General features: G+C 46.5%; 1 protein-coding gene across 3 annotated transcripts; it reads right to left on the bottom strand.

Annotated features, from left to right (window-relative positions):
- Positions 1–4,305: 4,305 nt before the first annotated feature.
- Positions 4,306–16,287, bottom strand: Zfp956 (zinc finger protein 956). Of its 3 annotated transcripts, NM_001014056.2 has the most exon segments (6): positions 4,306–4,478; positions 5,661–6,347; positions 7,094–7,201; positions 12,187–12,313; positions 13,621–13,974; positions 16,130–16,287. In NM_001014056.2, coding segments are annotated over 6 exon segments (1,344 nt in total). In that variant the 5' UTR covers positions 16,154–16,287; the 3' UTR covers positions 4,306–4,434.
- Positions 16,288–16,560: the final 273 nt, after the last annotated feature.

Below are 16,560 nucleotides of genomic sequence, written 5' to 3'. Positions count from 1 at the left end.
GGCCTCACCATGTAGTCCTGATTGTTCTGGAACTCACTGTATAGACCAGGCTGGCCTTGAACTGACAGAGATCCACCTGCTTCTGCTTCCTGAGAACTGGGATTAAAGAAGTGTGCCACCAGACCCTACAGGTAATTGTTTTGATTGTACCTCAGTGGAATTGCATGTTGGGAGAACGAACAGTAATTACTGTTGGGGTTCAGGAATCAACACACAAAATATATAATCACTGATCTCAGTTAAGCAAAAATAGTTTATTGAATGGTCAGAATAGCTCAGAGCTATATGAGCAACAGTATTTTTTTTAAAAGATTTATTTATTATACAGCAGTCTTCTGCATATACTCCTGAAGCCCAGAAGAGGGCACCAGACATACTGTAGCATGATCCCGTTACAGATGGGTTGTGAGTCACTATGTGGTTGCTGGGAATTGAATTCAGGAAGAGCAGCCCGTGCTCTTAACTGCTGAGTACTCTGTCATCACACCAGAAGAGGGCATCAGATCCCATTACAAATGGTTGTGAGCCACCATGTAGTTACTGGGACTTGAACTCAAGACCTCTGGAAGAGCAGTCAGTACTCTTAACCACTGAACCAGTCCCATCAGTTGACAACAGTATCTTTTTTTTTCCTTTCTGTCAGCTTATAAAAGAAAAGAAAAACCCACAAAACCCACGATGAGTTCTTATACAGGTACAGAAAGTGCTTGGTCAGCTCTGACTCAAAATATTTAAGACACAGCAGTTTATTTTGACCTTTGATTTGATGGGTCCTGCATAAAGCTTTGTGGAATTAAGATTAGCAAACCTCATACAGAACATTTAGAACACACAGAACAGGGAGATGGCTCAGTGGTTAAGAGCACTGACTGCTCTTTCAGAGGCGTAAGATCAATTCCTAGCAACCACATGGTGGCTCACACCATCTGTACTGGGATCTGTTGTGTGTGAAGAGAGCTACAGTATACTCCTATACATAAAATAAATACATCTTTATACATATATGAAACAAAACAGGATATGTGGTCGAGATGTCTTCACTCTGAGTCAAGTCGCTTCTCTGTGTCAGTGACTGGCAGGCATGTTACAGCAACAATATGAGCTAGATGGCAGGCATGGACAATGGCTATCCTGGGATCCCAGTGGGAGTGGGATCAGATCATAACAATTGTATATCAATTGTCAAGACCCTTTTGTTTTGTTTTGTTTTGTTGCCACAGGGTTCATCTGTGTAGCCCTGGCTGTCCTGGAACTCAGTCTACAGACTAGGCTGGCCTTGCACTCAGGGACACGCCTGTCTCTGCCTTCTGAGTGCTGGGATTAAAGGTGTGCAGCGTCAGCTTCAAGACCCCTTTGAAAAGACTGTGTTCACGGGTGTGGATGTTTTGTCTGCACTCATGCCTGTGCACCACTAGTGTGCCTGGTGCCTAGAGAGGAAGCAATAGCATCAGATCCCCTGGAACTGGAGACTGGAGTCATAGAGAAGAGCAGCCATGTGGGTGCGAGAATCGAACCCAGGTATATCTGGAGAGCTTTTAATAACTGAGTCATCTCTCCAGTCCCTGTCATGGCTTTTAGCCATTTTTGAGCAACAGAGTTTAGAAGAAACAAGTCTATCTGTGCCTACCGAAAGCTTACTAAGTCCAGTTTCACTTTTCCATAGGTGCTGCCATCATTCAAAGCACTAGAACACCATTATTCTGTTAATTGTATTTTTGTAGAAATTTGACAGGTACACAATTTAAAAAGGAATAGTACAGGGACAAAGAAACAGCATATAGACAATCCTGGTTTGTATAATGGTCTTCAATTGTGAACACAAGCCTAAAGTTAACCAACTAATCAACCAGATGACCACAGAGGGTGAGACTTATAACAGATATCAGACAAAACTAGGTGAGTTAAAGTAACTGGAGAGAGCTGCATGGCAGTGGTACACACCTTTAGTCCCTGCAGAGGCAGGTATCTCTGTGAGTTGAAGGCCAGCATGGCCCTCAGAGCTAGTTCCAGGACAGCGAAAGCTACACAAAGAAACCCTGTATTGGAAAAACAAAACAAAAGTAATAACTTGAGAATGATGAAGATCTATAACTGATTCTTTTGAAATCATCCCAAATCTTAGCTATGGCAGCTTTCACACTTACTTTTTTCCCTTAAGAATTATTTATTTTATGTATGTGAGTACACTGTAGCTGTCTTCTGACACACCAGAAGAGGGTGTCACATCCCCTTACAGATGGTTGTGAGCCACTATGTGGTCGTTGGGAATTGAACTCAGGACCTCGGGAAGAGCAGTCAGTGCTCTTAACCGCTGAGCCATCTCTCCAGCCACGCTCTCACACTTTTTTGAGGCAGGGTCTTATTGTGTAGGTCTGGTTAACCTGGAATTGCAGAGCAGGCTAATCTCAAACTCCAGAGATCTACCTGCCTCAGCTCTGGAGTGCTGGGATTAAAGGTGAGCACCGCCATGCTCAGTGCTTTTTTACTTCAATGCAAACTAAATTATCTAGTCATTCATTGAAACACTTGGTAACCATCTAAGAGATGCCAGAAAGTCTTGTTCAGAAACAAAAAGTCCTAGCCTTGTAGATTTTGTCATGGACAAAGAACTAATCAAACGATTGTGAGACAGATGAATGGCTATGAGGAAACAAAAGAAAGGATAAGGGAAATGGGAAGGGCTAGAGTTGATGAAGCCAAGCATAGTCCTCAGACCTAATCCGACCACTCAAGGCTGAGACAGGAGCTTCAGGCCAGAGTATCTAAGTAACAAAAGAGAGAAGGGGACTACAGTGGCGATCTTTGTAATCCTCTGTCAGAATATCTACAGGAGCAGTCTAATGGAGGGGTTTTAGACTTCATGGGGAGGAAAGCATGGCATCTGGGATGGCATGTATCTGGGGCAGTGAGAGCTAGCAACACAGGACTTCATTTCTGAGCAGATGGAGAAGTAGAGAGAAGGAAAGGATTTTCATCACCAGCTGCATGACTTTAGACACAAGACCTGTTTGGTCTCTTCATAGATGATCCCCAGAGCTCAACATCTTGACTTACTTTACCCTCAAACTCCAGGACCCTCTGCACAAAACTGGATTTTCCTTTCTGCTCCCTGCCCTCAGGCACTTCCACTTCTGGTTTCCAAATATTCAGTTCTTGTTACTTTTTTTTAAAAGATAGTTTATGTGGCCCAGGCTGGCTTCAGAACTTTAAGGTTTCATGTAACCCAGGCTGACCTTGAATTCCCTATGCAGCCAAGGATGACCTAGAACTGCTCATCCCGCCTCAACGTGCCAAGTGCTGGGATTATGGATGCATACTGGTTTCTATGGTTTTAAGGATCAAACCCACAACTTCATGCAAGCTAGACAAATGTTCTACCAGGCTCTACTCCCAGCTCTGTTTTATCCCAAGACATTTGCTCATTGAGATTATGCAACCAAATGCAGGCTCTTTGTGAGTCCCTGAGTAGTAGCACAGGCTAGACCCATGATGTCCTTACCCTGATGGTGTTTAAGAACAATGTTTCCATGATGCTTGAAGCACTGCACAAAAGGTCTTGTTTCAAAGTCCTGTCTCTTTAGCTGTGAAACAGAGCCACTGGGGGCCTGCTGAGTCTATGCTCGGAGTGTGTAGGGTATGTGTGTTATGGAAAGGGCTTGTCTGGTACAGAGTAATGGTGAGGGAGAAGAATACAAAATGTCACCAGTACCTGGAGAGGGGAAGACATTTTCTGGTCAGGACCTACCTAGGACAGCCTGACACTTGTGCTCAACTTGGAAACATGGCTACAGCACTTAACATCCTGCATTGGTTGCATGAGGACAGGGCTACAACTTTTCCTCGCCTATAGAAGTAGAAAATAAATGTATGCCTTATAGTCAATGGACCTTAGGATTTATGAAAATTAATGTATAAACACTGCACATAAGTGGTGAACTGTGGTGCTACCTTATGGGAACATACTTATCACCCTCCACTGAGTGCTGAAGATCTTTTATTTATGTGCACGTGTCAATGTGCATATGCCATGTGTTATGTGTCCATCATGACCAAAAGAGGGCTAGAGCAGAAGAGGGCTGGGCTTTGTTTGGCCCAGTGTCATCCATGCAAAACCAGCTGGCCCTGCCCCAAGCCCATCTCCTTGGTGCTTCCCAACAATCCTTTTCTTTCAGCACTTCAATAGGGACACACAGTTGAAAGTGACTAATCATCGCCATTACCAAAATCTGAGCAAAATAAGATTACTGCATCACAAACAATAACCAACTTTGGTAGGGTCATCAAGGCAAGGAGAAGACGTCACAGTTCTTCATAAACACGTTTATTTTTACAGGTTTTTAAAGTGAATATGGAGCCAGGTGGTAGTGGTACACACCTTTAATCCCAACACTCAGGAGGCAGAGACAGGTAGATTTCTGTGAATTCAAGGGCAGCCTACAGAGCAAGTTCCAGGTCAGCTGACACTACACAGAGAAACCCTGTCTCAAAAGAACAACAAATTAAGGGTAATCAGACCTTCAGTAAAACCCAGCCCCAGATGCAAGCAGCAGCACAGGCCTGTTTTCCCACATTCCTCCCAAGTGTGGACAATGACACTAACAGTCCCAGCCCCTCCAGTGGGAGTCCTTGGAAACACACATGCTGTGTTATATATGTGGCCACTGATGAGATGCTTATCTGACAACTCGGACTTTGAACTCCTAAGGATATTTTTTTGAAACAGGGTTTTCACGTAGCCAAACACAACCTTGAACTTCCATTCCTCCTGCCTCTACAAAAATACAAGAACTACAGGCAAATACCGTCATGGCCAGATAATTTGACGCTGGGGATCTAGCCGTGGCTCCGTCCATGCATGCTCAATGAACACTACTGAGTCACAGCCTCAGCTCTGTCCTAGTGAAATCCTGGAAACTAGCTTGAGTTGTTCAGCTTCTGGCCGAGCAACTCTCAAAACTGTGACTTTCCTAACACGTCTTTTGTTGCTGCATAAATTGCTAAGATGGTGGTGGGAGCCACCAAGGTCTCAGGGGACTGTCGAGCTGCTTGTTTCTGCAACATTTGCTGTGTGCATGAAGCTTCCCTGTAGGAAGAATCCCAGGGGCACTTAGCACCTGCAGTCCAAGCCCTGGGAAGTCAAGAAGATGGCAGGCACCATACATCTGACCCAGGAGAAACTTGGAATCACAGGGAAGAATCCCTGTGTCCTAGTGGCCTCGTTACAGAGCTCTCTGGGTGCTACCCCGCATTCTCCATCTTTACAGACAGACAACTATGCAGAGACCCCACTAGACTTTCCTGATCATGGTCGCTGAGCTGCTGACCTCCGCCATATGCCTTGTGGTCCTGACTGACTCTAGTGTCCTTGGATCTGGGCGAGACAGAAGGGTCACTGGAGAACTTTCCCCTGGCTGAACCTTTAAAGAGACCTGTAGGTGGCACATAACTTGGTGAGCTCCTCTCACAAGCCACATAAGCAGAGGATGCTGAGTGCGCATGACTGCTCTGATGGCGTACCAGCCAGGAGCGGCAGGTGAAGCTCTTGCCACACTGGCCACAGGTAAAGCGTTTCTCTTGAGAGTGGCTACGCAGATGTCGCAGGAAACTGGGCTTGTGCGTGAAGCATGAGCCACACTGGGTACACTGGAAAGCATGCTCACCTGAGTGCACACTCTGGTGCACGGTCAAGTTGGCCAGGCGTGTGAAACGTTTGTCACACTGGGTACATGGAAATGGCTTCTCACCCGTGTGTGTGCGCCTATGTTCCACCAGAGTGGACAGGCGCCCAAAACGACGGCCACACTGTGCGCAGGGGAAGGGCCGCTCTCCAGTGTGGGTACGCTGATGCTCCAGCAGTGTAGACAGGCGGCCAAACCGCTTCTCACACTCAGCACATTTGTAAGGCTTTTCCCCAGTGTGTGTGCGGTAGTGTGTGGTAAGTGTTGACTGGTGGACGAAGCTCTTGCCACACTGGACACAGGTGTAGGCACGCTGGGCTGCGGGTGCACGACGATTCCTAGTGAGAGTGACCTGCTGTGCAGCACTTTGGGGACACTGGAGACTGGCAAAGGGCTGCGATCCATGGTGTGAGTACTCGAGCTGCGTGCTGAGCTCCTGCACATTAAAGTTCTGGCCATTCTCAGTGCCCTCAGCAGCGGACACTGACTGACTCTGAGAGCCTCGAGGGAGGGAAGAGGCCTCTCTCTCTCTGCAAACAGGGAGCAGATCACCACAGGTACCCTGCTCGCTGAAATCCTCCTTGCCAGGTCCCCCTTCAGTCACCCAGGATGGCTCTGGTGCCAGGGACATCCCCTCCAGGGTCCTTTTCTTGTTAGCCAGCCATGTTTCTGGTGGGATGAGACACAAACATGAGTCATCTCTGTCACAAGCTCTGGATCTAAGACACAGGACTCTGTTCTTTGGTATCAAAGGCCTGAGGCTCACAAGAGCCTGTTACTGAAGGCTCTCACTCTGGAACTAACCTTTCTCCCATTTGTCTTCTGCCAGAGGCCCACTCTGAGTCATCTACATGACACCCAGATGCCCTTTAAGCTAAGCCAGGGGCCTCTGCTTAAGGCTTCTTCTCATCTATACCTTCAGATGCTGCTGTCTGACAACCACTCATCTGTGCCATCAAGACCATGAGTGACATGGGCTGCCTATAACACCCTGATTACAGAGGTGTAAACACACTGACTGTATGTGTCTTCTGCGGATACTGTCCGAAATTTTTACCATTCTGAAAGGGCTCTCTGGCACAGACATGGTTTCTTATTCTTATGTTGCACTGTTAATTTCTGGTAATCTTTCTTCTAACTGAAAAGTCCTTCTGGGAATGGGGAATTGTGCCCCAGGCAGTTAGTCCTTGCAGGGCACACCTAGTAACATGCCAGCTGTAGTTCATAAAGCAAAGCCAGGAGACCGGGGGCAAAATGACAGTTTCATGCAACTCTGTGGAAGGACGTTCACAGCAAATATGGCCCAGAGACCACAGGACACCTCGGGATATCTGTTCGATGCCACTTCCAGACACTCATACAGAAGGCCCCATATGGTTCAGAGGCCCAGAAATGCAGCCTACCCTGGGCCTCACCTGAGCATAGGGATGCACTGGTTGTCTCTTGCAGGCTCTTCTCACACACCTCTTCCTCTTGCTTGATCCAGGGAAGAACACTCGGGGCAGATTCCAGCTGGCCTGTTTCTGCGGAAAAGAGAAGAAGCTCTGAGGGGATCAAATGTCATGGTCTTTCCTGTCACCATCTCTGTCCAGGACCAGTGACCACCATGCACTCTCAAAAGAACCAGAGGCTATCAAAGACAGAACAAATACTGGGATTTCTGGTAAGGCTAACATGAGGTGTGGTAGGGAGTCAGGAGAGCAGGGATACATGGCTTCTGAACAGCCAGCAGTAGTCTATGCACAAGGGCCCATAGCCTTCCATCACTACCACCCCTTAGGCTAGGCCACAGTCGCTCCAGAATACAGACCATGTTTCTAAAATACTCCTTCAAGCAGATAACCAAGAGATGTAAGGGCTCAGACTTTTCCAGCTATAATTTCCCTAGCCTCTCTATGTCTTAGTTTCTTCATTTACAAATAGGAAAAGACAAAAACCTACAAGGGATATAAATGAATTAATATTTATAGTGCATAAGTACTAACTTGGCTTGTTAAATTGGAAATAAATGTAGCATCCTAAGAGAAAGGGCAATTCTTCTTTCCCTCCTAGAACCTTTCAGTTTTGTTTTTCAAGACAGAGTTTCTCTAAGTGGCCCTGGCTATCCTGGAACTTGCCACACCCAGCTCCTACTAGTTTTGTTTGGTTCTTTTTGGAGACAGGATCTCACTATGTAGACCAGGCTGGCCTCACAAAGTTCCACCTGCTTCTGTTTCCTTAGTACTGGGGTGAAAGGTGTTTGCTACCATGCCCAGCTTCACTAAGCTTCCTAACGGTCACCTAGAGCTTCAGTAGCAAGGCTACTCCATAGAAAGGTAAAGCAACAAGGTAAAGGTCCCTGGGTCTCGGACACCTTGAGCTTCAGACAAGTCCATTAGGAGTAAGAAAAACCATCTTGTCTAAGCTGATGTGCATTACCCAGGATGCCTCTGTAATTTTAACCAAGCAGCTGAGGTCGCCAGCAATCTCTCTCTGGCAGCCTATGTAGCACAGCACCCTAGGGTAAGTGTCCTTCAAGGGACAAGTGACTTCACTAATTGTGCCAATCTAAGCTCTACATCCACACCACAGCAATCATGCATCCCCACTGCAGGGGGAACCAGCAACCAGTGCATAAATTTATGTTATATAAATAAATTTATTTATTTTATGTGAAAATAAGTGTTAAAAGTTTTAAAAGTGAAGAACATTTCAATTTCAAGCCACAACTACAGAGCTACTAACCATGTGGTTCAACATTGTGCTAGGTTTTGACCCAGAAATACAGGGTCAGCTTCCCACTGTTCCAAAGGCACCTGAGATCCAGTCACACAGAGAAGACGCTGCCCAGCCACGTGTGCCTGCCTCCCCAAACAGGCTGCTTCTGTGATTTTAACCAAGCAGTTGGGAAACCAAGTTTTTTGCAAGTAGCACTTCAAGCTCTGGAGAAAGAAGTCAATAGTAACATATTACCCGGGTAAAGTGCTTGCCACAAAGTCTGATGACCTGAGTTAGATTCCTGGAACCCACAAGATAGGAGGAGAAAAGTGATTCCTACAAGCTGTCCTCTGACTTCCAGAGTACTTTGTGAGGTCTCTGTATACAGACTGTAATAAGATTATCGGCTACATGGAGAGGCTTGAGATGGGGGAGGTCCCAGTAAAGAGAGGCTTTAAAAAAAATTAGGCTGTGTATATGTATCTGCACATGAGTGCAGTATGCTCAGAAGACACAGGAGTCAGATCCCCTAGAGCTGGAGCAACCAGCAGCTAACAGCTGCCTGATACGGGTGTCCAATATAGGTGCTGGGAATCAAATTTAGGACCTCTGGATAGTAGCGTGTGCTCTGAGCTTCAGAGCCATCTCTCCAGCCCACGAGAAGCCTTTTAAACGGGGCACAGCTGTAATCCCAGCACTCAGAAGGCAGAGGCAGAATGATGGCTCCAAATTTAAGGCCCACCTGGTCTCTATAGTACGTTCTAGGCCAACCAGGGCTACAAAGAAAACCCTATCCAGAGAGAGAAATGCTTGACCTCTGCACTGCTGAGCAAAAACACGTTTATGTAAGAATGTACTTATATAATCAAAGGTTAGAGGCTCAGCTGTCCCTGTCCAAGGGGGTCCCTATAACCAACGTCTCAGACTCTGAGGTACCCAAGCCACTTGTACATGCTGAAACTGTAATGCTCATGCTTACTGATGGAAGATTCCCAATTATGCTTTCCTTGGAAATTTGGCAGGAAGAGCTGCCTTTGGAAACTTCTAGGAAACTAAGCAAGTTTATATCAAATGACAGTGAGAAGCCAACCGAGGGTGGGTAACAGCCAGGACTATCAAAGGATAGGCAGTCCTGAGCTCTGAGGTCACCACAATTCCACAGCATGCCAAGCTCCACAGGAGACTTGTGGGTCCCTCCAGGGACATAGCAGCCTCTCCTGCATCTGCTTCTTGACCATGCCTAACACAGGGTCCTAGGCCTTTCTGTACAACAGGAAGGGTTGCCATCTGGCTCTTGTAGAAGCGTCCTCAGTGAGCCAACAAGTGCTACCACCCACCAAGCACGTCCTCATGATCCTTTGTATCTTCCAAGCACTTCCCACTGACTTCTGTATGCTGGCACTCTGGTCTCTCTGTTGTCCCTACCCCTGCAGGGACCCCAAAAAGTTTTTAATCTTAGTGCAACTTGCCAACCACTCAGTGAATTCTTCCTTAATTTACCCACCCAGAGACCCCTTTAAATGAGGGCTTTTCTTCTCAAATACAGTAAAAATCTAAAAGCAAGGAAAGGGGCTTGAGAGATTGCTCTTGCAGAGGACCTAGGTTCAGTTCCCAGCACCCACATGGAGATGCTCACCACCGACTAACTTCATTACTAGGGGATCTAACATCAGTGTGCAGTACCTCAACAGGCACAGACAGACAAGAAGGTATGATTTTGTGTGTGTGTGCAATGTGTAAAGGTTAGTGCCTCATATCTTGTTTTAATATGGATATGGCTTTGTTATGTTTATTCTTAGAAGCAACTGTTTCAAGTTTGAATAAACATTGCTCCTCATTCATTTTCTGCCTTGCCAAAAAAAGCCACAGGCCAATACAGAGTTTTAAAGAAAATAAGGTGGGACTTTTTTTCCAATACTAAAAAGGGATGGAGAAAGGGACAGAAATGAAGGAGGAAGCCAGGAGGAGAAGTGGAGAAAAAAACATCAGAAGAGAGCTGGATGAAGGAAGGATGAAAAAATGCAAGGAAGATGGGAATCTTGTCTGGAGGAAGTCAGACCAGCATGGAGGTTTAGAAGGGAGGAATAACTGCTCAGTAATTGGCTCAAGCGATTTTTAAAAATCTTAGAATAACTGTCAGACTAATCTTGTGAATCTATAGTAATAACTTTACACACATACATGGAGGGAATGGTACCTTTGTGTTCTGAGTAAACAGGAATCTATTCTCTTTCAATAAGAATGATCCCTTCTGGGGGCTGGGGATTTAGCTCAGTGGTAGAGCGCTTACCTAGGAAGCGCAAGGCCCTGGGTTCGGTCCCCAGCTCCGGAAAAAAAAAAAAAAAGAATGATCCCTTCTGGGGGCTGAAGAAATGGTTCAGTAGTTGGAGAGCATTGACTGCTCTTCCAGAGGTCCTGAGTTCAAATCCCAGCAACCACATGGTGTCTCACAACCATCTGCAATGAAATCTGATGCCCTCTTCTGGTGTGTCTGAAGACAGCTACAGTGTACTTATATAGAATAAATAAATAAACTATATAATAATAATAATAATAATAATAATAATAATAATAATAAAAAAAGAGCAATCCCTTCTATTGTTTCTGTCATTTGAACTAAGGGTTTCTTCACCTTTAAAAAGTTTCAAAAAGCAATATAATATAATCCTAGGGGTTGGGGATTTAGCTCAGCGGAAGAGCGCTTGCCTAGCGAGCGCAAGGCCCTGGGTTCGGTCCCCAGCTCCGGAAAAAAGAAAAAAAAGAAAAAAGAAAAAAAAATATAGTCCTATAATCCCAATACTCCAAAGGCTGAGGTAGAAGGCACAAATTTACTAGCCTGAGCAACCCAGTAACTTCCCAGCTAGCCTGAGTTATAGCAAGGTCCTGTCTGAGAGAGAGAAACAAAAGACTAGAGCTATAACTCAATGGGAGGGGCTTCCCTTAGAATTTGCAAGGTTTGATCTCTTATTAATGCAAATGGCTTTACAATCTGCATTCCAACTTGGTGCTATTAACTAACAGAGAATGAAAACTAAGCTCTCAGCTCCCATACTGACCCAGTACTCATTCATTGTTATCATCCTAGAGTGCGCCAGGCACAGGGGAAGAGAAACATCACACTAAGACTTAGTTCCTTCTCTGAAGAGAGCACACCATGGTGGAAGCAGGGTAAAGAGCTGGGCCATGGGCATAAACAGAGTATCAGAAGTCTAATAGAGATGGTAAACTATCTGCCTCACTACAGACCCAGAGGGACAAACATAAGTAGAGGAAGCCAGCCTCTATTCTATAGAAGTGAACTGGGAAGAACTGGAGAGTGGGGAGCAGACTCTAACCTGTGGGTCTGGATAAGCCACTTAACCTCTCTGCAAGCTCCAGGACAATTCAAGAGCTGGGGACATAGCTACAAAATTTAATCAAGTCTCACACAAACTCAGTCCTGCAGACTTGGCCAGAGGATCTAATGCTGGTCCTCACTTCTCAGACCTGAGTCGCTTTACAAATCATGCCCATGGGGCTAGACAGATGGCTCAGTGGTTAAGAACATGGACTGCTGGGATCCAGGTTCTATTCTGAGTACATTCACGGCAGCTAATAACCTGTAACTGGATCTAGGGAATCCAGTGCCCTCTTCTGGCCGCTGCAGGAACCAGGCAAACATCGGATGGAAGCACAGAATACACACAGGCAAAACAACTCACACTCACAAAGTAGAAGCATGCCTACACTTAACTCTAAATTAGACCTCCCAGGTCTAATTACTGAGGAAAAGAGTGAAAAGACATTTGGAAGCCCGGGGAATGTCTCTTACCTAGAGAGCCCAGCACCTCACGCCTTTCCTTTGCCACATGCTTACAGAGCTCCTTTTGCCAGTCTTCCGGGCTGCCTTCCTGTTGCTCTGGGAAACACCCAGTCACCTCTTCAGTAATCACAGAAACCTGGAAGAACACAAGTCCCCCCCACATCCCTTCAGAAACCGGCTTTCAAAATTGTGGGCACCGTGGACTAAATGCTAGCTTCTGCCCACATTTTTTATAGAAAGGAAGACGGGTGCACATGGTCCTTCTAGCGCCTGTGCACACTTGTATCTTTTCTGAATGGAGATGCTTTCTGTTGATTTCCTCTACTTAAACCAGTTCTCACTCTCAAAAAGTCTTTCTGGGGCCTTCCCTTTTAGCCCTCCTCCATTCCTGTAGGTCAGCTGCCCATCCTCAGAAACACTCTCTATGGGGGCCCCCAGTGGCCACACCAGGCTGAGATTCAGATCTGCCTGGCTCAGCCATCAAGAGTGGCTTCTTCCTGTAGTATGTGGGAACTAACACAGAGACCCACAATAGACAATGTGTGGAGAGTGAGAGACTTTGGGGCACTTAGTCTTGAATGGAATGTCTTCATCACAGAAGGCTCAGGGATCTTTGTGGAAAAAGGAGGAAGAAAGGGAGACGGAGTCCCAGTACTGAGAAAGGAAAGTAGTTAAGGGCTCCTATCTCTAACTAAAAAGCTATCTGCAGTCAATAACATGCTCCCCATATCGAGGAGTAGTTGGCCAACATAAAGCAGGCTCAATGATATTTTTGTAGACTTTGTCTTGTTTTGCCTGCATGTACATCTGTGTGAGGTGTCAGATCTTAGAGTCACAGACAGTTGTGAACTGACATTAGATGCTGGGAATTGAACCCCGGTCCTCTAGAAGACCAGTCAGTGCTCTTAACCACTGAGCAATCTCTCCCGCACCTCTTTTTCTCTTTTCTATTTATTGATTTATTTATTTATTGAGACAGGGTCTCCCTTATAGTCCTGGCTATCCTGGAGCTCTCTATGTAGACTAGGCTGACCACCAACTCACAGAGATCCGCCTACCTCTGAAGGCATGAACCACCATGCTTGGTGAAAACATTTTTTGGCTAATCAAGACAGATTTCTCTGTGTAGCCCTGACTGCCCTGGAACTCACTCTATAGACCAGGTTGGCCTCAAACCCAGAGATCAGACTACATCTACCTCCCAAGTACTGGGATTAAAGGTTACCACCACCTAGCAAAATTCTTTTCAATAAGAAAAAAAAGGGTCATTTTAGAATAATACAACTGTTGCTGCCTAAACATATCCCTCCCAACAACCCACTCTGTTACCTTTCCAATGTCACACCGTACTTCTGACATTTTTTAAAGCTCCTTAAAGTCCATAGTGACTAGTGTTAAGCACTAGAACTCAGATTTGGAGGCCTCTCCTCACTCTATGAATACCTTGGGGGCTTCATCCTTGCTGCTGGGAGGAAGCCTCAGGACCCAGGGGTTCCGGTTTTGCATCTGGTTCTCCAGGTTCTCCAGCCGTCGCTGCAGCAGCCCATACTCCTGCAGCAGGGTCCCCAGCACGGCCCACTTGCCCTCCAGCTGGCTGCTGAGCTCCACAGCTGTCTTCTCAAAGTCAGTCAGCTTCTTCTCGGCTGATCCTGTCCGCACTTCCAAATTTTGAAGGTGGATACCCTGGGACTCTGTTTTCTTCTCCACTGCCTGAATAGCAGCTAGGAGAGCTAAAAGGGAGGTCTCTGTGCACTGGATCTGGGCCTGTTGTTGGAGGTCAGGCCCCATATGCCAGTCCTGGAAACAGAGGCAAGGAGATTTGTTGGCTTCCAGAAGAAGGCCCAGAACTGTTCTCAAATATAGGAAGAACAGTATCTTCTGGAATGGGTTCAGATTCCTCACTGATCAGATCCCAGTCAAGACCAAAGACACAGGCACAAAGACCCTTCAGAACCTTCATGGAAATAATATTGAACCTAGATCCATTGCAATGGAAAATAAAATAGCGTTCAAAGTGTGCAATTTAATCTCGCCCTTCTACTTACGTTAGTTCCATCAGTTATTTGACCACATTTTCTTCCTCTGGGGACATAGCCCAACAGCAAGGCCACAAACCTGTCTATCCAATGGCAAACTCAATTCTCAACCCCTGCCAGGATCTCTGTGTGTAGCCCTGGAACACTATCTTACTGTAGACTGGGGTGGCATCAAACTCAGAGATCCACCAGCCTCTGAGCACTAGGATTAAAGGCCACCACCTGCACCTTCACCATCTCCTAGAGCAGCTTCCCTAAAAGTGAGAGCCTGTTCTTTCCTTGGTGATCTCTAAGGTCTGTGACTCAAATAACACTGTGCAAATTCCTAACCTGCTACTAGGTACCTTAGCGTTTCTATTGCTTTGATGAATCACTATGACCCAAAACAACTTGGAGAGGAAAGGGTTTATTCTGCTTACACTTTACATATCATTATGTATCACTGAAGGAAGTCAGAGCAGGAACTTAACAGGGCAGAAACCTGGAGGCAGGAGCTGATGCAGAGGCCATGGAGGAGTGCTGCTTACTGGCTTGCTCCTCATGGTTTTCTCAGTCTGCTCTCTTACAGAACCTGGGGACCACCAGCCCAAGTGTGGGCCACAATGAACTGGGCTCTCTCACACCAAATACTAATTAAGAGAACGCCCTACAGGCTTGCCACACAGCTAGATCTTACGGAAGTGTTTTCTCAATTGAGGTTCCTTCTTCTCAGGTAACTTCAGCTTATTTCAAGTTGGACACTAGGTCTCTGTGACTTATGCGCCTCAACAAACAGTCCCTGAACAGTCACTACGCTGCCCTGAACAGTCACTTTACTGGAAGTTAGATCTTAGATGCCAGTAAGCAGAGCCAGAGAAAGCTGAAAGCCAGCATCTTAGTCAAAAGAAGGGGGACAATGTCACCAGGCATAATTGTAAATAAAATGAGGAGCTGTGGGGACAGCAGATAAACCCTGGAACTTTTCTCTATCTCTAAGGTGGTGAAGCTACAGGCATGAAAAAGCACTCAGGGTGTATGACATTATTATATACTGTATTACCAATACACATGAAGGTCCCTGACCATTGGTTATAAGTTATAAACCAAAGACTGTAACTAATACAATTCTGTGACATGACACTTCTCGTCTTCCATAAAAAGACACAACAAAGTGGTCCACACAGTGATATACTTGTCACCAGACACCTATCTTCCCCCCACTCCTTTTTCAGCATCATCCATAAACAAAATGTGACTGGGAGGAGGCAGTTTTCACACATAAAGGTCAAATATCTTCGTCTCTCTGTGATCCCTTGCCACATCAAGAGATGTCTTTGAAGTCACTGCAAAGCTATTGCTAGCAGGATGCCTCCTACCTTCAGGGTCAGTATATCTCAAACCTGAGCCTAAAACACGCCTACCCAATGTCTTTAATAATACCGATTCCCTAACTACTGCAGTCGGGAAGGCTTCCTGGTGGTTATCAGAAAACAGCAGGCGAGGAAGTATGTAAACACCCTGAATGGAATTGAATTCAGGCCTGAAAGGCCTGAAAACCCTCCTAGGCAGGAACAAGATTCTAGGTCCCTGGACCAAGAGAGCTACCTGGAGGAGCCTTAGCTCGGGATTGGTTCGGAGATGGCCAATACGTGCTAGGTGAAGCAGAGAGGTCCTGGAAAAAAGGAGTCATGTGGGGTAAAAACGTCCACATCTGGTGCACCGGGCCCAGATATTTCCTGGTTAAGCTCAACGGTCGTTTATTACGAATGAGCAAAACCGTGGCAAAATAGACAAGGACTTTATCATATGGCAGCAGGCCTTCTAGTCCTCCCTGACTCCCTGGCTGAGCTCTACCCAATTTAAGGAGGTGGTAAGATCCTCCCGGGGAAGTCAGGAACCGCTTCACAACCCCCGCAGGGGGTGAGGGCCACCCTTACCGGTGCAGCGGCTGCCTCAGTCATGGCTGCGCGCGATTCTGCCTCGTCTCGTTGTAGCCGCTGTGTTCCCTACTGGCGGCCCTTCCTGGCCCCACGGTACGGAATCCGGATGGTCGTCCTGGACGCGGTTGGCAGTTTTGAGACCGCTGCGTCCTTGCTGCTCTTCCACTGCTCCCGCGGCTGAAATGCAGGCCCCACCCTCCACAAGACGGCTCCCCATTGGCTAGGCCTGGAGGTTCCGCCCCTGGCGGTAGAGAAACCAAGCTCTATTGGCTAGTTGGGAGCACAAGCCGCACAGCGTTCGCAGGCTTGGCGTCCCAGCCCGCAGGTGTGTGCTCCAGGTGTTCAGCAGCTTTCACCTATGAACTGCGGAGACAAACCAACAACTAGTGTCACCTGCTGAGACTTCCCAAAACAAACAAGGCCAAAAA

Source organism: Rattus norvegicus, chromosome 4, assembly GCF_021556685.1.
Source record: "Rattus norvegicus strain SHRSP/BbbUtx chromosome 4, alternate assembly SHRSP_T2T, whole genome shotgun sequence".
Lineage (NCBI taxonomy): Eukaryota > Metazoa > Chordata > Mammalia > Rodentia > Muridae > Rattus > Rattus norvegicus.
Note: the sequence above shows the minus strand (reverse complement) of the source record. Positions and strands in the feature narration are given on the sequence as shown.

Coding starts and splice junctions, on each gene's coding strand:
- Zfp956 (XM_087657354.1), bottom strand. CDS start 6,309: ATGTCCCTGGCACCAGAGCCATCCTGGGTGACTGAAGGGGGACCTGGC. Junction 4,479..5,660: donor GCACCAGAGTGTGCACTCAG/GTGAGCATGCTT, acceptor CTTTTGAGACAG/GGTTTCTCTGTGTAGTGTCA.